Here is a 26,735-nt window from a genome sequence, read left to right as displayed (position 1 = left end):
CATAGAATTAGCCCTACATTAACCTATAGGATGTTATTTATAGTAGTAGGCTATATCAACTTGCCCGCGTGGTTAGAGTCCATGTATGTTGTTATTCTTTAAGAGCGTAATCCCAATGAACAACATCCACACATTATTGTCACGGAAGATGCGCAAACTTCCGCCAGCATCCCGACGCACAGAAACCCAAAGGTTGTTTATTCCTGCGGACCAACAGATCCTAAACGTTATTTTTCTAGTAGAAAGACAAAAAAGTTTGCAAGTAGCTAGTGAATGTTATGCTAGTGCACAACAAGCAGATTTCCAAAATGGCTTCCCGGGCGTAACAAAGCCAGAAGGATCGCTGCCGAGCTGATCCTCCCACTCCCAGGCCCTCTATTGTCGGCTAGGGCGCACACTTTAAATCTATTGGAGGAAAGCAACACTGTTGTAACTGCATGCACTGGACAGCTGCTGGGGCTCCGTGCATTGAGAGGAATCACACTATTGTTTAAATTGACGTTGAACTCATACTAAAGGTCCCTGCATCACATCTCTAACCAAAAAAAAAACAAAAAAACAACAACCTAATTAATGATATTATTAAGATGATTATGGCATGTAAGTAAGTAGCTGATACAGCTCACCAATTTATTTCCTTTACCAATCTATTTCTTCTACCTGTGAGAACGTGAAGGCACCCAATCACATTATCTATTAAATACACTTCTATTATTACTAACTAAATCTTCAATTATTTGTTTGTTTCATCATTTTCTATAAAACCCCTACCTGAAGGGAGTTTATATTCTACAAGTTGTAGAATATAAACTCCCTCTGGTCCCTCAACCCCCAGGTTTTCAGCCAAATAAATAAATTGGCTTAATAGAACTAAAGAAAAACAGGACAAGGCCTTAGTTTTAGCTCTGCCCTGTGTAGTTTGTGCCCCATTAAATTCTGAGACATACTTGGCTCCAATCTAAGACTGCAGTAAGAGGGAAAAATAGTCAGTATTGTTGCAACATTGTTACAAAAAATAAACCATTGCACTAATGTAACAGAAAAGGTTATTAGTCTCTAACAGTTCAGTCATTATGAAACAACACAATGAAAGATGTATGAACTCACAAAAATGTGTTAATTAACCAAACAGCAGGTAATGTACTGCTGATTACTCAAAAAAGTCTGCAGTGTTGTAAGTGTATTTCGGGATTTCCTTGTATTGCTAGAGAAAGGCAGTAGACCACAGCGTGTGATAACTTATATAAAGCAGAATAACCCTTCCTGTTTTTTTGTCGATAAAGCAACTATCACTTTGAGAAATTTCCCGTTGGAAACCTGAAAATGTATGACCTATTGACCCTAAACTCTGCTGGAGTAGATAAAGAGTTTACCCTTTCTGTTTAAGGATACGCAAAGGGTAGAAGCAGCAAAGACGATGCAATGATGCAAACAAAGCACAGCTCATATACCAAACACTGATATGACATGCTGATCAATGGTGCTTGATATCATGGACATGTCAGACGTATGGAAATGTATGGAATGTGAATAAATGGTTGAATGTTCATAACTCAATAAAAGTGTTTGTGGTAGAGGCCACAAACTGAACCCACAAAAACATAAGAGATCTTATATTAACACTGACAAGAGCAACACATTTCCCTCAGCACTTCTTGGCTACAGTACATGCTGTGCCCAAAGCTTTTTTTCCCCCTCTTCAACACAGTGTTTCATATTTGGCCAAAAGATGAAAGGAACTGAAAATATTAACAGACAGCTGCTGGCATAACACCATTCACTGATAACTCATACAGACAATGCGTAAACAAATATTTACTAGAGCACTGCAGACAGATTCAAATTGTATCACAACCAAAAGGTTAATCATTTTGCCAAATCAAACAATCTCCTTTACAATCAAATCCGGATAGAGAATAATCACACTGCTAAGACCCTTATTACCTCTTTATTTGGCCTGTAACAAACAAATACTGGGGAAAAAAGAAACTACCCAGACAATTCACAGGAAAAGAGAAAGACCATTGTCAGAGGAACATGACAAGTCAAGTTAAGTAAAGTTTCCTCAGAGTGCTTGACAATGTCCTATGATATTTATACTCTCTTTATAATCTCTCTGCAGCTGAAGGAGGAATTTTTTTCAAACACAGGCATGAATCTGAATTCTATAATTGAACTGATCAGAGCAAATAAGGTATTGGGTGAGGCGCCACCTGCTGGACAGAAGTCTGGACACTAGATTTAGACTTTGGATCCAATCCCACTGCAACCTTTGGACGTCAGTGGCAGAAGGCGGGCTATCCCTGTGCCAGAGAGTAAGCAACAGGATTGTTCACACCCATAGGCTGTATATAAAAAAGGTTCACACCCTGTGTCTCAGCCAAGATAAGAGCCCCATCAACACTTTTTCATTCAGTATCCATCATGCATGTCTTAAAGCCAGTCACTCTGTGTCTTTAACAGCCAAGGACCTTGGACCTTGAGAAAACTTTTTGCACATGCAAGACAGAGACAGAGACAGTAACTACATAATGCCATACATGTATGCAAGACATTTATAATCACAGTTTACACATAGGCAAGTAAACGTTTAAGTAAAAAATAAATAAATAGGCTGCCCTGAAGCGCAAAGTTTGTGTGACGGATTTAAACAAAAAAGGAAGTATGCAAGCTTCGCATGGATGCTCTCCCCTCTCTGATGTAGAGCTCAAGGAAATAACCACAACAGGCAAGAGGCGTCACCTCAGATAATAACCCTCCACAATATTAACACAGTTAGTGAAAGTAGTGTGTTCAACTTGTCTTTCTCTCTAAAAGAGACCATTATAGATAGAAAGAAATTAGCCTACCTAGTGTCTTGCTACTGCACCGGTCAGGAAAAACAAAAGCTGGATTCAATCTCTAGCCTTGTCTAAATGCTTTCCTGTATGTTCATATGCTTCTTATCAGTACAACCTCTGCAGATAAGACTTGGACCTACTGTACAAAAACCCTCATCCCTGCATCAGAGACCAAAACGTTAAAGATACAATCAGAAAACCTAAGAAGTTGTAGCAGCTTTTCATGACAGTTCAGGATAGCACACGTGAATTTAATTGAGTTATCAATGCAGAAGTTTAAACTACTCACATGTTGACTGACTGCGGATTAATGCGGGTAAACGCCGGACACTGTCAGATTGGTTTATCGAGTAGATAGGTTGGTTAAAGCTTCACAAACAGTTGCACATTTACTTCCCTGAAAAGAAGACCTTGCTCCAACGTTCGCCTTTCCCGCACACGGTCATATTTTCCGTTGCGACCCCAACGTCACATGCGTCAGTCCTTATTTGGTAAAAATGACCAAATATGGGACCAGTCGCAACGCCTTGAAACCAAACTGGCTTTCTATATAGAACAGCATCGCTTAGTGGCCACTGACATAAACAACAACTAACTAAATAAATTAAGACTAAACCACGAGGAGCCGCGCAACTAATTACCTTATCAGTCAATCACTCAATTTACTCACTAAATTACTGCCTCCTTTTTTGCATAATCGTAGAATGAAAATATTCATACTATTTTTTTTAATAATAAAATGTGCTTTCCAATTTACATTGCATTAATGTGTATTTTATTTGTAGCCTACTTTGTGCCCCTTCTTTGTCTTTCATTTGTTTTCCACTTATTTAATTGGTTTTGCTCGTTTCACCTGGATTAGCGACTATATGTGCCCCCCCCCCCCACACACACACACACACTAAAAATACTGCTTCTCTGAAGTCTGCGTGTACTTGTTTCATGTCTCTGTCAAGACTTTGAGTTCACAGTATTTTCAGACCCCTGTTCAAAGACCAAAAGCAACTCAGTCTCTGAGCAATATTTTTAGACGGTCAGAGAAAACCTGAAAAACAGGACACCTGTCATTTGTGGAATGATGGTGATGTGATCCTATTGTCCCTGAGATCACGTGACCACCTTCTGTGAAAGGGAAGATGATTTAGCTTGTGCACAGCTAACTGCTCTGACTATTCATCTCTTTTTAGAGTGAGAGCCCTGTAGGTTCACAGTGTAGCTACATGTTTGGTCTTCAGTTACTAACTATGAAAGTCTTAATTTTTGTAATGTATATGTGCTATCTTCTTCCTGTGCAACCTGAAGACATGAATCGCTGTAAGTACATGAAACATTACACTTCTGTTAACTTGGTTTAACCAGTCATGATAGTATTTGTAGTTTGGCTAGTCTTGGACTCTGTTGGATAGTGGCTCTAGCCTTTGGACTGCTTTCTTTTTAACAGATACTTATTGTGAGAGTTGTCTAACAGCAGCACAAGGTATGGTGGATAACAGCTTGCCTTAAAAGCAATGGTTTAAAAATGATCAAGACCAATTTATCACTTTTTGTAATCCAATGTTTCTCATATGACTTTGTATTTTCTTCAAGACATAGAAAGTAAATAACAACATATGCATACTGCCCTTCAGAGATTGAGAAAGCCATGAAGGAAGCCCCAGCTGAGAGCAGACAGACAGTTGCTAAGAACCTCATCAGTGGGGGTGTGTGTGAGAAACTGCTGTCCTACAAACATGACCATATCTTTAACGACAAACTGATGTCTTCTTGCATTGACTTGTTAGGTAAGGTCAAGATGAAATAACAATGAATTTGCGATTGTGAATATGTGATTGAATTTTTACAGTTTAATGAACCTTTTTTTCGTGAATTCCCGTTCAGATTCTCATTATGACCAGTTCCATGCAGCTTTGGTGAATAAAGAACCAAAGAATCTGGACATAGTCCTGTGTTATGAGCAGTCCACAGCATGTGTAGGGGTGAAACGCCAGTCTTTTCAGGTAGGCTGTGGGTATATTGCAGATTGAGAAAGTATTATCTATGTAATTAGAATAAATTGACAACCTATCCTATGACAACTAACACAGTTTAACTTTTGTGACAGGATTCCAAAACCACTTTCACAGAAAGTGACATTCACAATCTGCTTCAGGACAACAAGGAAAATGTGCGCATTGCTAAGCCTACATATTCAGGTTCACCTGTGCACTCAAGAGATGAGTTATGAAAGCAGCAACTTTAATTTTGCTTGCCACTGTTGGAATGTGTGATGGCTTGTTGTCATGATACTATGTTATGTGTCATTATAATAAAGATATTACGGAAAGATAGAAAAGCATTTTATTGAAAACCTGGATGGTACATTGTACCCACTACAGCCTGTAGAACTGCACATGGCCTCAACTTTCTGCAGTGTAAAATCAGACAGATAAGCTTCAGACTTGCTATACTTTATTTTAGAATTATTTAGAGAAAATATTTTCCATTTGTTGAATACACTGTGTCCAATTCAAATTCTCAACTGATCCCCCTTGTCACCTAAACCCGCCAACTGGAACTTGTAAGTACTCCATCTATTTAATAAGTACAAGGAGATCAAGTAAAGAAGCGCACCTAAAGTGCATAGTAAGTGCTAGTTAGACGTGTTAGGGTGTTAAGGGTGTTAGGAGAGGAGGTGCTCTCAGAAGGTTTGAGTATTCAAGAGATTCTTGAAGATAGAGGAACGCCCCTCCTCTGATAGCATTCAGTAGCTTTTCCCACCATTGGGGAACCACAGATGAGAACAGTCTGGACTATGGATGCCTTGTGTGCAGGAATGGCAATGCCAGACAACATTCCTTGGAGGAAAGCAGTGGTCAAGGAGAAACATAAGGCTGTATTATTGATTTCAAATACATGGGTGCAGACCCAGAAGTTACTCTGAAGGCAAGCATTAGTGACTTGAATTTGCAAGTCCTTAAATTAATTTAGGTTTACAGAGAGTGGCCCGTCACATTTTTTTTATGGTCCTTATGGATTAAACTTGTAATGAACAATATTTAACTATCCTTTCGATGGTAAAAACCGGTATAGTAGTAGTAAGCAGTATATAAACACATAAATGGTTTATAACACGTTATAATGTAGTCGTGGTAAAGTATTTATTTATGTATAACTCCTGTGAGCACTAATAAGTTAAGGCTAGTGTATAAACAGATAATGATATAGCAATACAAAATATATTTTAATTAGAGAAGTCATAATTGTCGACAAATACTGTAGATTAACAAACATTTAGAAATGTGCCCGTAGCTGCGTACAACTACAGCGTGAAATTAAATGTTTATATGCTATGTATAAAATGCTAAATAGGGGGAGTGAAAATGAAGCCTTACTTATTAAATCTTTCACAAATTAGGTGATTTGAGGTAACTGTTCGACAAAGATCTCGTTCCATTTTTCTCACCATTTCATCCTTCACTATTCGCTCTTGTTTCCTTACAAACTTTTCCCTGCCTTGCGTGGTCACAGCAGTTGAAAAAAAACATTCTTTACAACACTCTAGAATCACTTATTTGCCTGCGAGTGAATAAAATTGTTGATGGAATCTTCAGAGAAGGCAACTAGAAGAGGTGGCGTGTACCGTATGGGAACGTGGCCCGCGTGCTGTTGCTAGGAGGCGCTGTTGGAGCCCGGAAGAGTTGAAAATGATGGTGGTGATGATGGTGGTGGTGGGCGCCCCGAGATTGAGAGGAGGAATATAAGGTTCACGTTATTATCGCCAATTACTTTCTCTTTTTGACGTTTGTCAGTGTCGCCGCCGGGAGAAAGGAAAGGACATATCGCTTTTCATCCATTGTGAAGGTAAGTAAATGTCTACGAGTAATAGGCACGGGTTTATCAACTGTCATTCTGCCAAGGTACATCTGTACTAAAACATCTGTACTAAAACATCTGTACTAAAAGAAGCAGGAAAACCGAGGGTTTCTTAGATATAACCGTCAAAACCACCGGTATAAAGCTTGCTCAGTAGAAGCCGGGTACAAAAAAAAAATGATTCCCACCTTTATTGTGTAGCTAAGCTGTAATCAATCAATGTGGGGTAGCTGCTGTAATGAGGCGACTGCAGACCACTAGGTTATAGTGGCAGCATCGAGGACACCAGGCTGAATAAACCCTTACCGAGGAATGGTAATTTTCATAGATGAACTCTATAGCGATCACAACACACCATGTTTTAATTTCATACATTATCTGTGCGCGTAGGCTAACGTCCTGTGTTACACTACCTGTCTGTGCAGGATCTTATACTATGTATTTGCTAAAAGACAATTCAGAAATAGAAACATTGCATCGATTAGACACATTTCCATTAGACGCGGAAATGGATGTCAGTCACCAGCAAGGTCTGATGGAAAGGAATGGCAGGAATGTGATGAGTGTGATAAAAACACTTAGGGCAGACAGAGACTCTTTTGTTGGAGGCGATTTGTCCTGCTCTTCCACTTATGATCCCAGACTCTTACCTCCAGTGATCCACACCCAGTGCATCCTAAGCTCTGCTATTCACTGACTTGTGGATGTCCATCTAATTCCACACTCTCCATCTAATTTAACAGCTGGGTGACGAGGCTACATGGTGTGTGTTTCCTATTCAGAGTGTGGATGTGTGGGTCCAGAGATGGAAAGCTATGAGGAGTTCTGCCTGCAGAGTTTGGCCATACTGCAGGGAGAGGGGAAGTATAAGAAGATGGCATGTGAGCCACTGTGTTCCCTGAAGGCTTGCTCTGTCATCCGCTTCCATGGAAGAGCTGTGCTTTCACCACTGGTAAGGAAGAAATAAACAGGCATCTGAACTTATACTAAAGGGACACCACAAGATGTAGCTAGACAGAAGCCATAGCTAATGGGTGTTTTTAAAAGGTTTGCAGATGGTAAACATCATAAAGAAAGATGGCTCTGCTTTTGAATGACAAAATGTTTGGTTGGTTTCCCGATAGAGTCTGTGTATCTGTCACTCTGCTGCTGTGGCTGTGTTTTTTAATGTCTATGCTGCATGGCAACAGGAAGCATAGTTTACACTTTTCAGGTACAATAACAATTAGAAGGACGTTATGATACCCATCTAAAACACAGATGTGCAGTGAAAAATACTCAAATACTTTCAATTCAATTAAAGGTAACATTTAGGGAAAAACACATTTCCTTGTGAGACCTACATAATATATCTAAAATACATCAGCTGACTAGTCCCAATTAGATCAGCAGTCGGCATCGGAAAAAGAGAGAAGGTAATTGATGACGAGGAACATCAAGGCTGTTTGATATTAGTCAGGAGAATCTATCTCCTGGTAACTGCTGACAAAATTAGTTTTCAGGAATAGCCAGGTGGTGAAGAGGGCAGTGTGAGGACAGTGGCAGATTTCTTTCCCACTCAAACAAAGGAGACACAAACATATACTAGAATAAAGGTGATTGTGTGAACTGAAAATAAATCAACCCTTATTAAATGCATTTTGTTTATTGGAAACCACATCATAAAGAGTTCTTGACTAATCTTTTCTCTATATTGCTTGAGTATATGAAGTGGGAAATTGTATTAATTGTAGCTTTGAATGAGTGTTTATTTTCTTTTTCCAGTTGAGTGCAGAGCAGCGCAAGGAGATGTGTGGCCACAGACAGAGGGCGGTCCAGCAGGAGTTGGACAGGCAGAACCAGCAGAGGAACAAGTTTATGGCCCGTGTTCAGGTCATACTGGATCAAGCTGAGGTCAGTAGTGCATTCAATAAGTGAAAATAATACCAAAATCAGTCCATTCTATAGAAAAAGTAGGTAATAGGCCAAGTCCAAATTCTTATGACAGTTATACATCATAGATTTTATTAGTCTGTTCAGAAAAGCAAATGTTTTGCCACTTTCATAAACAGATATTATCTAAAATTTTAAAATATTAAATAGGTCTGACTGTCAGTCCCACAATATAGCACAAAAACTGAATTACAGTCTGTCTCAGAGTCTCTAGTGACATTTGCAGACTTACAGGTTGTCTGACTCAACACTTTCTCCAGTAGGCTATGCTATGCTACCTGCTTGTGGCCCTGTTTTGTCAACTAAACATCCAAAGCAATATTATCAACTTGCAAATCTGCTCTAGTGATGAAATTCCAGGTATTTCAATAAATGTGATTGGTCACTTATTGTCTGTAGTTACTATAGATTCTGTCTAACTACAGACATGGTGATGTGTTTGTACTACAAGTAAAATTCAAGGATGGATATTTGTTTTTACTGAAAAACCAACATCAACAGTCCAGACTGATCTATGTATTAAAATGTTGGGATAAATATCAGTGACTTTTACAGTTTGGGCACCTAACATTTAGTTGACAATCAACACCGGACTATATTTTCTTCATTTAATTGTTTGCAGGTCAGTGTGCTGAATGAACAGTTTTAAACCAATGCAATTCTAATAAAATAGAGCTAATAATACCATCAGTTGGTAATTCTTAATTGCTACTTTAGATTTTGTTTTATTTGATGATTCAGCATCATTACTTATTATCTCTGCACAGATACATAAAGTAACGAGTGACGAAGTTGACAAGCTGCCAGTTTCTAAGTCTGCAACAGTCAGTGGCTACACCCTGGTCACCGACTCACCTGGACTTCCCAGAGATGCTGGATTTGGGCTTCAGACAAATGATCGGCCTGCCACTCCATGCTCTGAGACCCCCACCCTCAATGGCTACAAGGCAGTGGGGGAAGTGAAGGTGAACAGGAAAGAGGAGAGTGAGGAGGAAGAGGAGGAAGAAGATGACATTAGTTTGGACAGCCTTCTTAAGAAATCAAGAGAGTATGTGAAGAGAGAGCAGAGTCAGCAGGGGTCAAAAGTTGTCCAGAACGTCACCGGGACTGCCTCGTCTGAGACCGTCTCTGACAAAGACAATAAGAGCTGTAGTCCCATGGGGGACACAGGTGTCGAGTTCGGATTCAGCCTGCATCACAGTCCTATTGGCACACCTCAGACCCAGATCCAGCACCAAACTCTGTATGACCCCAGTCTCCAACAGTCTGGCTGCCTCTCACCTAGTCTACCTGACCAGTATGCTCGTCTCCCCAGTCCAGAGTCCAGCATTAGTCCCTGTGCACGGAGACGCAGACCGCGCCCAGTTTCTACAGGTAATATCCATATTTCGTTTCCCATTGGCCCAGCAGACCTTATCCCCCGAAGCCCAGGAAGGTCAGTGGAAGGTGCTTGCATGGCAGATTGGGGAGAAGCTCTCACAGGTTCCACAAAGTTCTCCGATCACTGGGGCTCAGTGGGGAGTGAAGGCGGGGGTTTTGTTAGCAGGAGTAGCAATCGTCGATCCAGTCACTGTGGTAGCAGTCCAGTGCATGAGACCTGTAGCCCCATTAGTGCCTCAGTGCCCAGCCCGATGGGACACCATGACCATCTGGCTACAGGGTTTCGCCGGCGCTGCCACACTCTGGACAGCCAGTTGCATACCTACCCGTCTGGAGTTGAACACATAGACCGCAGCCAGGAAAGAGTCCCTCGTTTTATGGCCGGAGTTACATGGATGGCTTCAAGTCGGCGCACCCCTGCAGCCCCCTTAAACCAGTCATATGAGGTAGAGAATCCCTCACCTTCTCTGCTGAGGCCCCGTGTGACTCTTGACTTGGCTCAGGCCTCACTCAGGATGGAGCCTGACGATCCTCAGGGGCCAAACAATGGAAGGATCACATCAGCAGTCCTCAGAAATGCACCTGAAACACAGGCCAGCAAGACAGGTGAGTCTCTCTCACACTGTATTTACTAAAATCTAAAGAGTTCAAGAGGCAGAGAAAGTGAAGGAAAGTGGTAAAACATTTTAAAAGGTAAAAGATAAGTGACTTTACATGTGCATGTTTGTGCACATCAACAGAGGAGACCCACAGGCGAGCTCAGGCTCTAGAGGACATGCAAAGGCGTCTGGAGGAGGAGCATGCCTTGCAGATGTCACTGCTTCTGGCTGAGCAGGAGAAAGAGCAACAGCGCCTCTGTCTGGTCAGCACATGGAATCACACCATATCTATTTGCCATAGAAGTATAGACCAAAAATTTTGTATTTTTGTGCAGTATTATACTGTATCTGTTATTTACAGATTGTCAATAAAGCAACAAGAAAACATACTAAATGTACTTTTTTGTTTAGTTGCAATGCAACTAAAGTGCAGAAGTGTGCATTTATTCTCTTGTTTTTTTGTTTTCTGCTTGCTCTAGAGAAAAATAGATAATATTGCACTTTGTATGTGTGTCTGTGTTTTTTTAAAATCGTGAATATGAATAAAATAAAAGTAGTGACATGTACGTGTGTGTGTGTGTGTGTGTGTGTGTGTGTGTCTGTGTATGGGGGGATGTGTGTGTACCTGTTTGCATGTGTTCAGGAGCTCGAGGAGACAGAGAGAAGACTGAAGGAGCAGGGGTGCGTGCTGCCTCTTAGTGGAGATGCTTGTGGATGGAATCGTAGGTCTGTAAGTGACAGCTTTGCTGCTGTGAGCCCCTCCTGCCCAGGACTAAGCCCTGCCCAAACACCATCCGAGAGATCACCTGGACACAGTATAGGTACCACTTCACCAAGTTCACTTATCACTGTATTAGAGAACAGTGGTGACAAGAGACTGCATGCTCAGCATGTAAAAAGGGTAGGTGTAATAAGCTATGGCTTCAGCCTACACCTTTTCGGTCCTGTTTTGTTTCTGGTTTATCTTTTGTTGTAGTGCTAGAAAAACTTTATGTTTATTTGTTTATTTGTTGTCTATCTACCAGGGTATTTGAGTTTTATAAGTAGGAAAATGACAGAAATAAACTAAACTAAACTAAACTAAACTAAACTCAGTGATAGATGAATATTGTAGATCATTTACTCATGCCAGAGGTTTTTTTACTAACTTAAACATTCAACATTTAAACAAGGTATAACTCTTATTTTTAGGCGTTCAACAATTACAGTTGCCATGAACCTCATCAGTTATAGATAGCAAATGTTAACAAAATATGGTCATAAAACGGAGCAGCTGGACTTTGGCACTCTGCTCCGCATCACTGCCAAGTTATGCCAAATTTAAAAAGTAAAGATAGTGAAGTGAAAGATGAGTGGGCTGTATTGCAGTTAAGGATGGAACAATAATGGTTATACTGTAGTTAAATATCCTGGTAAAGGACAGTTACTTTGTTTTTATTGCTGTCATTACAGCCATACACAACTATGAACACGGAGCATCAGTAATTTTGGCAGGAGAAAGAACCAGAATGTAACATTTTTCATCCGAGACTGTAAAAAAGACTGTCCTATTTTACATTTGTTTTTACTTTACTTTTTGCAGTAATTTTTTTTTAAAACACTGAGATACACACTGACATGTTTTAGACAAGATAATTAAATTGCAATCATGGCGTAATCTGATCACAACAGCAGTAACTACTAAAGAACTTTGTATGCTTCAATCGAAAGATTTGTTTCTCTCTCCAGGTTTTCCCAGTCCTGTCAGCTCCAGCGTGTGCTCTCCCTCTGTCCAGCCTCCAGTTTATCTGTGGGGACCCACCTGGGCAGCTAGCAAACCTCGATCAAGGCTAAGTCTGGTGGGTATATCCTAGTAGAAAAGAGTGAATGTGTGTGTGTTTGTGTGTGGGTGTGTGTCTGTGTGTGTAACACATTTTTAAGTGGCTTTACAGTATTGACACTGATGATTTTTGCAAGATAAGTGTTGGGCTGCTGCCTCACATAGTATAACAGAGACAGAATTTTCTCTTTGGGTGAGCTGCTAAACACTGCTAATACATCCATTAAACCCTCAACTGAGAAACATCAAATTGTAGGTAAATGAAAACCGACCTTTGCCGATTGTAACAGTCAGACCCAAATTACTACTGGATTGTGTATGCACACTCAATCAAACAACCTCACTACAAATATAAACAAATGTACAATGCAAATGTCCTCAATAATAAATATGGTACACTATTATTATTCCTAGTATTCCTTTCTTTTACATTGTCATCCATATTGCCATGAACTGTCGGTAATATTCCAAGCAAAGTTTTGTGTATTTGGCACCCCAAGTGGACTTTCTGGAAGACGGCAGAAAGTCCACTTGTGACCCCCTTGATGAATTGTGGATTTGGGTAGCCCAACGCACCTTTGGACTTGTCAGGAACACTCCTCTGCAAGATCTGTGAAGTCTGGACATTTATATTCACTGTGTGACCGTGTGTGTTTATACAATAGATTGACCTCACTTCTTCAAACCGTCTCTTTGTTCCTGTCCTCACATGCTGTTCCTGTCCCATCTTCTTGCATCCTTGTTGTGATTTCCAGGTTCTGACACCAGAGCAGCAGAGGGCATTCTGTCGAATTGGCGCCATCACTCGTGGCTTCCTCACACGCAGACTGCTCAAAACAGAGAAGGTCAAACACCTGCACCAGACCATAGTGGTGAGATTACACTCTTACATACACACTAAAACACACACAAGAACATACACACACAAAAAAACACCAATGCGGGTGTAAGAGGAATTATTTCATAAATTAATTAATAAGTTGTGTTAGTGAATGGGAAAAACAACTGCATGTTTGTGAATGTGTACTGTATATACTGTATCCGTCCATAGGATACACAGGAGTTCATCCGTTCATTCCAGACTGAGGCTCCGCAGAAGAAATGCAGCCTCTCAGCACAAGATCTCTCTTTGCAGGAGAGAGTAAGAGCACAGGTATGAATGTGTAGTTACTGTCTATCAACAGCAGAGGTCCATCTTTCTTTGTATTTATATGCATGTATCTCTTTCGTCCCACAGTTACGTGCAGCCCTTTATGATATCCATGACATCTTCTTTGAAATGCCTCTGGGGGATCGATTAGCATTGCTGCAGCAGGACAGGGAGCTCCGTGTAGAGAGGAAGCTGCGAGACATGGTAACCAGAAAATACGGGCCAATAATCAATCACATAGACATTCTTAATCAGATGAAGGTTGTGGCATTCTTTTAAAGAAAGTACAGACATATTTTCACTCTTTTGTCTCTTGAACTAAAAAACTAACTTGAGTTTGCACTGGAGAAGGTTCACTTTTTGTGGGGTTTGTTTCTGAGCTTGCCAGCCATACTTTTGTCTGCATAATCTGTTTAATGTTCACCAAGGTATAAATCTAGACATTCATGCCTTTGTGTGGCAGCCTTATAACATCCCTTGTCTTATACTGTCACTGTCAGTACGCCTATCATAAACTGTGTTCTTTCCTGACTATGTCGAACCTGCAGGAGAAAACCAAGTGCCACAAGGAAAGAATGGTTCTGTCTGCGGCCACACAGAGGTCTCTGGACAGGAAAAAGAGGTAAGATGGGAAGGAAGAACACCGCCCTCCATAACATATGGGGTCTTTTAAAAGTTAATGTTTTGAGATCCAGTGATCAGCAGTTTTTATTTTCTGTAATTCCTTCAGAGTTGGTGAATCTCCAGCGCAGGCTAGGAAGATGCATCAGAAGCCAAAGAGCCCTACTACTAACAGGTACCAAACACAGCTGTGAGATTTTGTTTCACCTGTTTTTGATTTTGTGCTTAATATTTTCTGGTAGTGTGCTTTATCAGGTATAATCTTGGGTTCATTGGCCCCAGAAAATCAGTTCTCCAAAATACATTGTTTTTTTTCCATTCTCAGAGTCCTGAAGCCAAGCCAAGGCCAAAATTCTCCTGTCCCAGGGCAGCTGAACCGCCAGGGGTGAGTTTATACTTCTTTCAGTTTAACCATGTTCAACATTTGGAAACTTTTCATACGCTGTTTCCATTTCATGGATCATACTTCACTAACTTGCACAACAGTCAAGTTTTGTTGATTTTAAATAATGAAATCTAACGTCGACCATTTTAATCACCTCCTGCTAAAGTCAGCAGTGGACATGATCGTATGATTTCAGCGTTAACTGATGTCTTTAAAGTCATCACAGCACGACACTGGCTGTTTCCTCACAGGAGCTGGTACAGAAAGACCCCGGAGGAGAGGGTCAAGCGCTCAGACAGCCTGAAAAAGCAGCACTCTCTGGGTTAACAGGTGACTCAACATCTCCTGACCTGTGAACTTGAATTTTTAGTCTTTTAATAACAACACTGCACCACTGAAACTCCAGTAAGCGCTGCTAACAATTTGATGGTCTGTAATGTACCTTATTGAAATTCAAATGATTGTATACAATATTACAATGCCATTGATTTAACTGTTGTAGCTATAGTTTTTAGTTGTAACACATGTAGCTGGAACACTTAATGAGTAAGCATTTTTTTGAAAGAAAAAGAAAAGTATCTGTACTTAAATGCAGTCTAGAAGAAGGTCAGAGCTAAAGGGAAAAAAGTAAAAAAATATATCTGTGCCTAAGAACTATGCCTTTGCTATGTGTAATATTTTAGCATGCCTGTATTCACCAAATGCATTCATAAACTTCTAGTGCTTATAATTGTAAGTGAATTTCCAAACATCAGTTTCATGCTGACACTCACTAATGTATTTTAAGTGTGTATAATTTATTAATTTTAAGTTATCTGTCTAAGGGCTTTGAGAACCAATTTGTGCTTTGTTTCTTTATTTAACAGTGCTGAGTTTACAGTACTTTGAGACATTTCAGTGTGTTTCAACATTTGGCTTAAATTAAATGCCTAATGAAAATCTAAATGTATTTGTTCACACACTGGCACGCTGTTACATTAATATAGCTTCACATAATAGGAGATGCACAGCGGGCATTCCCTGTTGAGTAGAACTAAATTTTCATATGAAATGCATGCCAAAGTCTCTAAAGATTTTCCCTTGATTCCCATTAAGTAAATAAAGGAAATAAGGGTTAGACTCCAGAACATTAATGCGAACAAATGATCAAACCACATATTAAGAAATCGGTAGACTTTATACATCTGTGACAGTAGTATTTAATGTGGTGTTGTTCACTGACATTGCTGTGCTAATTTTTTATTTTTATTTTTTATTTAAAATGCCAAATTGTCATGTTTTCTATGACTGGAATAAATTGTGAAATTATTTGAACTTTCTTGATTCTGATTCATGATGATTTTAGGCCTTACTGCTTCAAGTGCTGTAGCTCTGCAGTGACTCTAATATTGCTTGTATGTGTTAGGGAGAGGCAACCATACACTTACACACATTTACTCCTTTTATCCTCTAAGAAGAACATTTTCAGCTGACCTGTCCTTCCTTGGTGTGTTGTAATGACCTGCATTGCTAAACAATCTGTCAACAGTTGCACCACAATGACTCCAATAGCGTGGCACAAACATTCAGACTTTTCTTTTTTTGTACACCATTAATCATCTCACAATCCCAAAATGTATAAACAGTAAATGAAACTATCTGATATTCAATAGTAAAATGCGACTTATACATTGTTGCATCAATATTAAGAATCAGTTAGTCTGTAGAACGAGTACTTAGCTGATTCTGCACTTCTATAGAATTGTAAATGCAGGACTTTTACTTTGACGTATTTGTACTTTCATGGAAATAAAGCAGCAGAGTACTTCCAACCACCACTGCCTAACACACCTGTTTACACATTGAAATGAAGCTGACATTGGCTACTTGACAGTTTTGTTTTGCTTTTTGTATCAAAGCAACTTTTTGCCATCAACAGGCTCTGTACAATCATACCTGCTGTAAGTTGATGTGGGCGTTCTATAAAATGTAATTACAGGGTGGGTGGGGCTGACAGCTTAATAAATTTCATAATTATAACACAACCACTTTGAAAAACTTATTTCATGAATAAACTGCAGCTAAAGTAGGAATCCAGAGATCACACAGACTCATATTCATTTCACAGTTTTTTTTAGCTTTGTTTTAATAAAAGTTGCTTTCTATCAAAGGATCCTGAACTTAAAATGTATTTCTGCTTGTGAAATAAGACAAAAATAATCAGATTAGCACCAGAGCACAAGTATGTGCCATATTTCAAAACTGGTTTTGTGTCTTTTGGAAAATAAATGTGAATGGAATTTGGTTTGTGCTGAATGATGCATTGAGACATTACAGCTGAAAAAGTCAACAGCAACATATCTTTCCAGAAACAATGTGTCATTGCTCAGGACAATCCACAGACTTTTGCACTACTTCTTCAGTAAAGTACTTCCTGTACAATACAGTTGACAGTAAAGTCTGGGGGATTTTGTCGTTTGAGAGACAGGCGTCTAAAAAATTCAGCAGATAAAACCAAAACTATCTACTCTGCTAACAATCACTTGGTATACGTGGAAAAATGAAGTATGTCTTTTTTTAAAGTGGGTGAACTGGACAGAAACAGGATGAACAGGTTATGTTTCATATGAGGTTAGAAATGCTCTGGAACATGTTGATACCAATATGAAGCCTGGGAGCGCTGATGCCAAGTCTTATTTGAAAAAACAAGACTAGGTATGAGCCTAGTGTGGCTGGACTAGTGTATGTGTGTGTATGTGTCCCAACTGTGAGCTCATGGCTACACCCTTGCTGCAGGCAGTCCCGCAGCCACTCCCTTGTTTCCTGGTTGCTCAGGAGCTGCAGGGAAGTTGAGTAGTGCTTCCAACTCACTGTGCCTTGCCTCCATTACAGCAAATAAACTAATTTCATCACATGTATCATTATTACTAAAGGACGCAGTGGAATAACTAAACATAATACACATGGAACAGAGACAGCAGGAGAGTGGGAAGGAGAGGGAGAGAGAGAGAGAGAGAGAGAGAAGGAGAGAGAGAGAGAGAGAGAGAGAGAGAGAAAGAGAGAGAGAAGCCATCTGTAGCTGCTAAGCTAAAGAAACAAGCAGATCTGAATAGCATGTAAACGACAGAAACAACAGCAACTGGAAATAAGACAACATGTTTACTGCAGCACAGCAATAAAAGCCCTGTTTAGAAATAAAGGGATTCTGTCCACTGAAATGCCAGGGGGCTTTTAATTTGAAATGGTTACAGGATTTACAGAATTTGTATTAACATGTACTGCAGTAACTTATACATAGTAAACTGGAGCTAATGTAAATGAGGCTTTTATAGATATGACCAACTATACATATCAGACAGATGGAGTTAGAGAGAAAAGCATCTTTCTAATACAAACCTACTTTTATAAAATCGAGGGTTTTCATATCTTTGTGACGATCACTACAAAGACATCTTACATTTGTAATCATCAGCTCAGTCAGTTGGAGCGACAGATGCAGGATCAGCTTTGTGACACAAGAAGGTGGCTACATGACGCAAATATCCCCAATGTCATAAATTCTATTGCTTCACTCAGATCATGGACCAAGTGTACAGGATGTTTTAGAACATCAGTTTCTCTTATTGTTGCTGACCAAACCTTCTTTTCATCAAGGAACTTCTCATTTTCGCAGCCATCTGTGTCTAGTTAGCTTCAGTGCTTTCACTTCTCTCTATCTATTTTAATAACTATTTAATACTTCTATTCATCTTTCAAACATTATCATTACACTTTCTTAAACATTATTATTAACAGGTTCTTAAAATGAATCAACACAATCATTAAGTCTAATTTTGCACATATAACTCATTATACAATTTTATTAAATATAACTCAACACAATCAAGAAACAGATCATAATTTCCATGGATATTTAATAATTAAATGACCGAGGTTACGCACATATATTTCTTTCTGATTAAACATTTTTCTATTTAACCTCCATGTTTGCTCTTTCTCTAGGCTATTGATCTTTTGTTGATGGCAGGTCAGGTATCAGAGATATGCAGGTCAAGTTTGGGTTCTTCTACAGAGAAGGGAGAACTGTGAGGGAGAACAGAATTGCTGAACAGAGCAGCTTTTATATCATTTTACAATGACAAAGAAACTACATGCAGCACTTTATATTCAAAAAAGAACCTTATTGAGCTTTATCGTACAGTATACTATAGGAAAAAAATTTGCATTTAGAGTCAGTGCAGATTACTTTTAAGAATGAAAAACAATTCAATACAAGATCATTACTTAAAAAGCCTAAATTTTATGTGACACCTTGTATTCAAGCTTCAAGGTTTAATTTAAACAATCATAAAGTCAGCGGCACTCCTCTCCCAGTCAACCAACACTAAAGTCATATAATAAAATCATGACAGTAAAACATGAAAATGTGTTATATAAAGACCGTTCAATCATTAAAAAACAAAGCCTTTGGGGCATCATAGTGGCCTGGCAGCATAGACATGTACCATGTAAACCACAATGTTCCTGGATGGAATCAGATTGTGGACCTCTGCATATCAGCCACCTGCCTCAGTTAATGACAAAAATGTCCTACCAAAAAAATATGTAATCTCTGCATGTAATCTGCAAAAAAAAAAAAAAAGTCAAAGTACTCAACAAACGAAGACTCAAACAAGAAGAAGAACAAGAATAAAAACTTGAACATGGTTGGGAACCAATCCCGAGACCTCATGCCTGCAGGGACATTCAGTGGGTCATCAGGCCTCGGCTGCTTCTCTCCACTGAGCAAACCTGAAACATCCACCAGGGAGATTAACAGCAGAGTCGTGACATTGAACAGTGATAACAAATCACATCAACCATTACTGAACATTTGTCCTACAAATGTGAGGACAGCTGCGCACACTGGAACACAAACTCCTACCATCTGTTTGAACGCTCGGTTTGGATAAACAACGTACCTGCGGAAGTCACAGACTCGGAGCAGCGGATGGGCCGGGTGGATCAGAGCTAGAGTAATTCAGATTCAGAATAATAAGTAATTCAGAATAAAAACATCTCATAATCCACAGCCTTTAGAAAACATTATGGAGACATTTTGACAAAAGTTTTACCCAAGTAGTGACATTTCTTCATCTGGGCTGCCGATCACTTCATTGTGGTGTCTCTTCACCAGGTCAAGCTCTGCTGCAACATCTAAAATAAAAATACAAACTAAATGTGTAAAAAGGCACAGCAAGAAGGTTCCGGGTTCGAGTCCCGGCTCGGCCGTGGGATCTTTCTGTGTGGAGTTTGCATGTTCTCCCCGTGCAAGTGTGGGTTCTCTCCGGGTACTCCGGCTTCCTCCCACAGTCCAAAGACATGCAAAATGGGGACTAGGCTAATCAGATACTCTAAATTGACCATAGGTGTGGCTGTGAGTGTGAATGGTTGTCTGTCTCTATGTGTTTGCCCTGCGATGGACTGGCGACCTGTCCAGGGCGTACCCCGCCTCTCGCCCGAAAAGATGCTGGGATAGGCTCCAGCCCCCCCGCGACCCTACTAGAGGATAAGCGGTAGAAAATGAATGAATGAATGTGTAAAATAAAAGCCTTATCGGAAATCTGCTTATTTATTAATTTCAGTGATATATTTACAAACTTCTCAGTGATCTACATGAATGCTTTTAATTTGATATGTTCCCTACCTGGGATTGAGTAATCATCTGTCTTGAGTGACAACTCCATTGATTCCTTCAGGGTTTTCTCCAGTTTTTCCAGGATATTCTCCTAATGCAGCATCAAAATCACTCATCATTAATTATCACCAACACAGGCAAATATTCTGTTCAACAGTTATTAAATCATACAATTAACTGTTTTCAGATTCGGCAAAATAGTTCATTCCTACATAGGTTTTGTGTTTCTGCCTATAATAGTATCAATGATTGCACAGTTATGACAATGACTGCAGTGTTTCAGCAGTAAAAGCAGCTTTCAGAATGATGTATATTCCACTTGAATATAGAAAAAGCCTTCATGTAGATGATGATCTAGAATCATGGATAAAGATAAACATGTACAGCAAAACATATTTTACTATATCATTCTGTTTCATATAAAAAATATAACAAACCTTCAAGTCATTCAGTTGCATCAACATATTAGCTTTAGCCTGATCAAACATGGTGTCCTTTGACTCATGTACATGCTTCTCAATGGTTTCCCTCATCTTCTCCAGTGAGCCCTTTCCACTAAATTCTGCTGCTTCTACAATAAAAGAGGAAACTGTTGTCAAACGTGATGTTTCTGCACAAACATGATGAATGGATGAGTGAATGAATGTGTATTATTATAGTCACAGTTTGTATATATCATGATTTTCTTTATTACTTTTATAGCAGTCACGTAAGTTTGCCTCGATTGTCCCTGTCAGACTGCTGAAGATTGTTTTCTTATGCTCCCGGATTTTTTTGTTGAGTTTCATCTTAATCTTTTCCTCCTTAAAGAGAGAAAAGAGAGTATAGAGCAACATATTTTATACATATATATATACACACATATACATATATATATATATATATGTATACACACATATACATATACACACATATACATATATATATATATATATATACACACACATGTATATATACATATATATATACATATACATATATATATATACACATATATATATACACACACATATATATACACATATATACACACACATATATATATACATATATATATACACATATATACACATATATATGTATACACATATTTATATACACACACACACATATATATATATATATATATATATACACATACACATACATATATATATGTATGTATACATATGTATGTATATATATACATACATATATATATGCCTTATTGGAATATGGAATATAGGACAATAATATTAACACAACATAATATTAACATGTTTTACCTCTGTCTGGAGAAAAGTCAGGTGCAGTTCAACCTCTTTGTACTTTTGTATCAGCCTCTCTGTGTCAAGTGAAAACGCATTGATGGCTCCATAGAACGGTCCACATTTCCCTTCATTTCTGAAACATGTTAACAAGCATATTATGTATAATTTGTATAAATATGCTGTCTTTGATGATTCTCAGTCATCCAGATCAGGGAATCTCGCAGGAAACTGGACTTGCTTGAGGTTCTTAAAAACATGTCACCTCTCATCCAATAGGTTCCTGAAGAAGCTTCTCCTAAAGGCTTCTGAAAAAGCCTTTCAGGTGAGAGGTGAAACATCTTTAAGAACCTCAAGCACGTCTAGTTGTCCAGCTTAGATAGAAATACATTATATTACATTATAATGTGAGGCAGAATTTCTTCATTCTAGACATTTTGCATAGTTTGCAAATGGGCCAACAAAGGGTTTCATATCCTCATTAAGTAATTTCTTACGGGAAGGTCTTCCTGAATTCCTCATCGATGCTGTCAGTCAGACATGAACTTAACTTCTCATTGACATTTATTTGTCTCTGTTTTTTTGTTTTGTAGGTGCCGTTGTTCTCAACTACATACTTTAATGTCTTGTGAAAACTGCTACCTACTGCCCCTTTCTGACCTCGAGCCTTTCTCTGAAACAAAACAGAAATAACATATTTAAAGACATTTTCATATGAAGTTCAAAATCATAATCATCATGATGAAAGTGTAATTAAAATACATACAGGATGTAAGATGGATTTCAACTTTGCTTCACATGAATGTTTTGAATTTTCAACCCCCTCAGTAAGGCATTTTTCAAAAGCCTCAGAAGCCTCTTCCATGGGTTTTCTGACTTTTTCAAGTTCCTGCCTCATGTTTTCTTCAAGTTCTGTGCACACCTCTTTCTTTTTTCCAGCCTGAAATCAAACACACATTTACTCATGAAATCTTGTTGGTCTTGAGTATGAACACCCTTTAATTGCTGTGTTTATATGGCCTCTCTAAAGTAACCCAACTTCAGTAAATCAACAACCTTGACAGATACATTTTCTTAGGGGTGACATTACATGTAGACCCTTCTAGTATTTAATTGGCATTAAGATGTAGGTACTCCATTAGTCAGTAATGACTCCATTAGTCCATGTGTTCAATGCATTTGAGTGTAATTCACTTATTTACTATGAATATTATTATTTTCTGGGAACATTAATAACAATTCAGATGATTAAACACAATGAAAGAGGTTTTATTACTTGATCTTACCACTTCCCTGCATCTCGCCCCTTGAATCAGAGAGAGAATCCCATAAGCTCCAGACACATAGTTTAATGTCACTGAGTGACAGTCATTGAGCTCTTGCAGAAATTCCTGCAGTTTGGGTATTTCTGTAAAAAAAATGCAATTTACACTTTACATACTTACATCACATACTTTTAGACTCATGTCGACTGTTAGTCATTTTTGTATAAATTTAAGTGATTAAAATAAACTAAAACAAAATATGTATTGGAGCTATACATTTTCTGTCATGGCGACTTCACCTACCAGTTTCATCTCGCTGTAGATATTTTCTTTTCAGAAACTCTTTGGAGCTCACTGTGAATACTTTGAAACACTCATCACTGAAGTGTTTCTGAAGAGGAGAAAAAGATTTTGATTTTAACAGACTTATATAGGGTGACAGAAGATCTAACAGATTGTCTACAGCTGCAACTCACCTTAATCTTGTTTTCTGTTCTGAATTGTGTCATCACTTTTTTTTTGGCTCTCATGTTTCTCTTGAATATGAAATCACGAACAGCAGCTGCTGAACTATGAAAAAAGGTTTGTCAAGTGGCACCTTATACAGTGTCTGGAGCATTGAAACCTGTAATTCTAACATTTATTTTTGTTATTTTTATATACAGTCATCTTCTTTCCTCTCAGTATAAAAGTCCAGTGATTTTTTGTTAAACTTGTACCTGTCACTGACCATTTATAATGAAAAGTGCAACACTCTACATTAAAAGGTCTGTAATTTCCTGGTAAGTAAAATTTTTTTAGTCTTTTAACAGTTGTTGATTTCTAGAGAAACTTCATTAAAAGAACTCCACAAGTGACTATTTATTGTTCATTTATCTATGTATGTTGAATTTTTAACCTTTAGACAAATAACCCTTGCTGAAATTTTCAGCTGACTTTCTCAATAGGTAAAACAATTAACTGGAATAATAAAATACTGTGGATCAAAAATTGGATTCTCGCTCTGTTGTAGTACAAAAAGCCTAAATAGCACTGTGTCAATCAGTCAGTCAGTCAGTCAGTCAGTCAGTCACACTCTCTCGCTCTCTCACTTACTGATCATCTGAATCTTCAATATGATCAGACTTGCTGCAGATAAAGTGAATCTGCTGACACTCGCCACCATTTCCCATGAGGCTACTGGCGTCCTGCAGGATCTCCCAGGGTTCATTCTCTGATGCTGCTCGATTAATGTCAGTGACAATCCACACAGTAGAACAACTTCCAACAATCTGAAGAGTTATAACAGCAAGTTAATTAGGAAAAATTCATTTAATTATCAGTGCCTTGTAATAACAGGATGTCACAGTTTCCAAATAAGACTGTAATACTCACTCAATGTGAATAAATTACCTCTTTCCACATTTTATCTCTGCTCTTGTTACGGTCCCCATTTCCAGGAAGATCCACAAGTGTGACATGCTGGAGAAGATTATTATTAGGCACCCTGACAGCCACACACTTCACTAGTGGCCAGTACCACCTCTTTACTTCTATACCTTCTCCCTCTTCTAAGTCGCTTCTTGTGTATTTGACAAATTTTGCAGAGAGCTCTCCAGCCTGTGATGAATAATAAAATAAAGTAAGACAATACAAGGTCATTTTATTTTGATGCACATTCATGGTGCTTTACGAAATGCATAAAAGAATTAGGACAAGATGAGATAAAAGAAGAGCAACTATGAAACACTATCAATTAAAGCAACAACAAAGGCAAAATATTCAAGTTAGATCAATAAAGAGTTTAACTAAAGAGGAGACAAAACTAAAACTTTGGGTGATGATGAACAATTAGTTTTTAAGTTTAGATTTAAACACGATCAGAATTTGACAGTGCCTAGATTTAACTAGGAAAATATTTTAAGTATGTGTAGCATGGTGGCATAATGCATCTTCTCTGTTTGCATATTGATCTGAGACAGGTCAATACCTAGTGTTCTTGAAGGTTCATATGAATGAAGCATGTAAAAAACATAACTAGGTCCTAACTCTGTTTTTTATGAAACTCTGCAATGTGAACAAGTTGTGTATGCTTTTTAACTTTGGACCTGTTTTATTGTTAAAAAGACATGGTGCATATATGTATGATTTGATCTAGTCTTACTTACTGATTCACATGTCAAAGTCTTTGTCTTGGAAAAGAGAAATTCTGGAATTTCTCTGAAATGTTTGTCGTCCATGAGGTTTTTAGTTGGTATGTTTTTCCATTCTTCTCCATACAGCGCTGACAGCCGGCCAACAGTGTCATCATCAACATCCTTTTCCCAATCCTCATTATCCCTAACAATATGATCCAAGGACCACAATTCATCTTCCCAATCCTAAAAAAACAAAATAATAATGTTTAATTTAGTTGAATTAAATGGCATATAATGTAACCAGCAACTGTATTTAGCAGCTAAACTGCATTTTCAACTAGTTTCAAGTAGAGATAGACAATTTTACCTCTTTTCTAATGAACTCAATGTCTGCCTCGTACTTTGAATTTTTCTTGTTAGCCTCCACTTTAATCATGACTGAGGTACATGCACTGACACTTCCAGAGGGCAAAAGATTCTTCACTCCAATAACAGCATTTATCAGAGAACTCTTTCCAGCTCCGGTTTTACCAAACACACCGACCAGCTCCCTCTTGTCTGTCTCCAAATCACAGATTTTATTCCTGTTGTACAAGATTTTAAATATGGGTTAATTAAATTATCTTGAAAATTTACAAATACTGAAAAAAGTAGCCAAAGCTCAAAGCAATGCTTCTAATGACTGCTAAAATGTAAGCTACTCATAGCAATTACCACAGAATTATCACCATTCTTTGTAGTTATCCCCAGCTATACAGAACTTTTTTTATTATTATTATTTTTCATCCTGCAAATCTTCTTTTGTGGACTGATTTTTGTGTAGACTAACAATATTTGCATAATTAAAAGTAGGCTAACTCGCTGTGCCATCCAGCCAGCCTGAACTGTGCGCTCGCAGACACTTGTCTCTTCCAGCAGGCAAGCCACAACCAAGTCTATATTTGCAGTAGGGAGGTAAATGGCCGACTTCTCCTCAAGTGGTACAACCCTGGTGTACTTAGAATTGTATTTGGTCAGCTAATAATAACATATATTCTACTTCTGGCTCGTACAGAGCTAACAGAGATGGAGAGAAGCAAAAAGGGAAAGAGAAAAGTGGAGCAGAGAAGTTCAAATTAAAAGGAGGGCACCTATAGGTGTGAATGTTATGAGTGCGAAGGATAGGATGCGGTTTTTTAGTGGCAAGTTGTAATATTAATATGAACTTATCTGATATATTCACGAAAAATCCTGAGGTTGACTGTTAGTAAGGAGACACTCCTTAAAACAAGTAGCATGTCAGTCCTAACTTTAGCACTCCCAGGATTTTTCTCTAAGAATAATTCACAAAGTATTTCAGCGCTACAAGTAGGTCCTAGGTCTGAGAGAAGAGGCAGTCCAGAGGACCTTTAAGTCACCAAGACCTACTCACAGTCAGTAATGTGCTGCAGGTGTCAGTGTTTTCCAATAACAGAACGAAAATTTATTTTTCGTCCCTATTTTTTTTTTTTTTTTTTTAAGTTTCACTCAGCTTAGTTACTACAACAAACTAAAACAGTCAAATAACATTAAAACAAATAACACACATGGCTCAGTACTTCTGTGAACTCGACAGTCTTTCATATGAAAATAACTGATTGTATCCTCACTGCTTTAATTTCCAGTGGGTCACTGTGCTGGAAAATGGAAACATTAATACTTACTTAAGGAAAACATTGAGCTTTGTGTTGTCTTCATTTTGTAGTCTCATATGAACATAGTTCATTATGTTTTTCACATCAGAAAGTATGATCTCTTCTGTCAGAGTAAAAGTAAAGAACTATTAAACAGGAACCATGAACAGTGTTTCCAGTTAATGCACAATGAGGTCTCTTGATAAACAAAACAGGAGGA

At 38.5% G+C, this 26,735-nt stretch overlaps 3 protein-coding genes across 10 annotated transcripts in view; 1 reads left to right on the top strand and 2 right to left on the bottom strand.

The window, feature by feature from the left end:
• Nucleotides 1-3,248, bottom strand: part of sun1b (Sad1 and UNC84 domain containing 1b) — a 28,359-nt gene extending 25,111 nt beyond the window's left edge. For 4 of the 5 annotated variants that reach the window (XM_087178514.1, XM_087178516.1, XM_087178518.1 and 1 more), the window contains exon 1: nucleotides 65-316. In XM_087178514.1, coding sequence (XP_087034640.1) covers nucleotides 65-83 — 19 coding nt within the window. In that variant the 5' untranslated portion in view covers nucleotides 84-316. Of the gene's footprint in view, nucleotides 1-64; nucleotides 317-3,129 lie in introns of those variants that run through there. The other variant, XM_087178517.1, reaches the window with a different exon arrangement.
• A 743-nt stretch (nucleotides 3,249-3,991) lies between these two features.
• Nucleotides 3,992-15,892, top strand: ccp110 (centriolar coiled-coil protein 110). 3 transcript variants are annotated; one of them, XM_087178528.1, is made up of 18 exons: nucleotides 3,992-4,154; nucleotides 4,282-4,317; nucleotides 4,469-4,621; nucleotides 4,719-4,837; nucleotides 4,942-6,680; nucleotides 7,475-7,644; nucleotides 8,457-8,585; nucleotides 9,392-10,610; nucleotides 10,745-10,866; nucleotides 11,247-11,424; nucleotides 12,332-12,441; nucleotides 13,178-13,294; nucleotides 13,474-13,575; nucleotides 13,660-13,776; nucleotides 14,121-14,194; nucleotides 14,303-14,368; nucleotides 14,519-14,578; nucleotides 14,830-15,892. In XM_087178528.1, exons 6-18 carry the CDS (start codon nucleotides 7,498-7,500, stop codon nucleotides 14,903-14,905), a joined length of 2,517 nt encoding a protein of 838 aa, XP_087034654.1. In that variant the 5' UTR covers nucleotides 3,992-4,154; nucleotides 4,282-4,317; nucleotides 4,469-4,621; nucleotides 4,719-4,837; nucleotides 4,942-6,680; nucleotides 7,475-7,497; the 3' UTR covers nucleotides 14,906-15,892. The 3 variants fall into 3 exon arrangements, with proteins under 3 accessions (XP_087034654.1, XP_087034653.1, XP_023278977.1); XM_087178527.1 differs by having other exon boundaries at nucleotides 7,436-7,644; XM_023423209.2 differs by lacking the exon at nucleotides 4,282-4,317 and having other exon boundaries at nucleotides 7,436-7,644.
• A 2,562-nt stretch (nucleotides 15,893-18,454) lies between these two features.
• LOC111667537 (nuclear GTPase SLIP-GC-like) overlaps nucleotides 18,455-26,735 on the bottom strand; it is a 12,755-nt gene continuing 4,474 nt past the window's right edge. The window contains exons 1-17 of one of the 2 annotated variants that reach the window (XM_023423271.2): nucleotides 26,546-26,636; nucleotides 25,231-25,447; nucleotides 24,894-25,106; nucleotides 24,139-24,345; nucleotides 23,842-24,017; nucleotides 23,223-23,316; nucleotides 23,050-23,137; nucleotides 22,768-22,889; nucleotides 22,248-22,421; nucleotides 21,979-22,154; nucleotides 21,500-21,617; nucleotides 20,929-21,037; nucleotides 20,672-20,805; nucleotides 20,244-20,325; nucleotides 19,672-19,753; nucleotides 19,519-19,567; nucleotides 18,455-19,348 (exon numbers count right to left, since the gene is read on the bottom strand). In XM_023423271.2, coding sequence (XP_023279039.1) covers nucleotides 19,528-19,567; nucleotides 19,672-19,753; nucleotides 20,244-20,325; nucleotides 20,672-20,805; nucleotides 20,929-21,037; nucleotides 21,500-21,617; nucleotides 21,979-22,154; nucleotides 22,248-22,421; nucleotides 22,768-22,889; nucleotides 23,050-23,137; nucleotides 23,223-23,316; nucleotides 23,842-24,017; nucleotides 24,139-24,345; nucleotides 24,894-25,106; nucleotides 25,231-25,447; nucleotides 26,546-26,607 — 2,094 coding nt within the window. In that variant the 5' untranslated portion in view covers nucleotides 26,608-26,636 and the 3' untranslated portion in view covers nucleotides 18,455-19,348; nucleotides 19,519-19,527. Of the gene's footprint in view, nucleotides 19,349-19,518; nucleotides 19,568-19,671; nucleotides 19,754-20,243; nucleotides 20,326-20,671; nucleotides 20,806-20,928; nucleotides 21,038-21,499; nucleotides 21,618-21,978; nucleotides 22,155-22,247; nucleotides 22,422-22,767; nucleotides 22,890-23,049; nucleotides 23,138-23,222; nucleotides 23,317-23,841; nucleotides 24,018-24,138; nucleotides 24,346-24,893; nucleotides 25,107-25,230; nucleotides 25,448-26,545; nucleotides 26,637-26,735 lie in introns of those variants that run through there. The other variant, XM_023423270.2, reaches the window with a different exon arrangement.

The sequence above is a fragment of the Seriola lalandi genome, unplaced genomic scaffold (assembly GCF_002814215.2).
Source record: "Seriola lalandi dorsalis isolate HSWRI2012SDOR001 ecotype SW California unplaced genomic scaffold, Sedor1 jcf7180002054690, whole genome shotgun sequence".
NCBI lineage: Eukaryota > Metazoa > Chordata > Actinopteri > Carangiformes > Carangidae > Seriola > Seriola lalandi.
The sequence above is the reverse complement of the archived record's forward strand: the minus strand, read 5'-3'. Positions and strand labels throughout refer to the sequence as shown.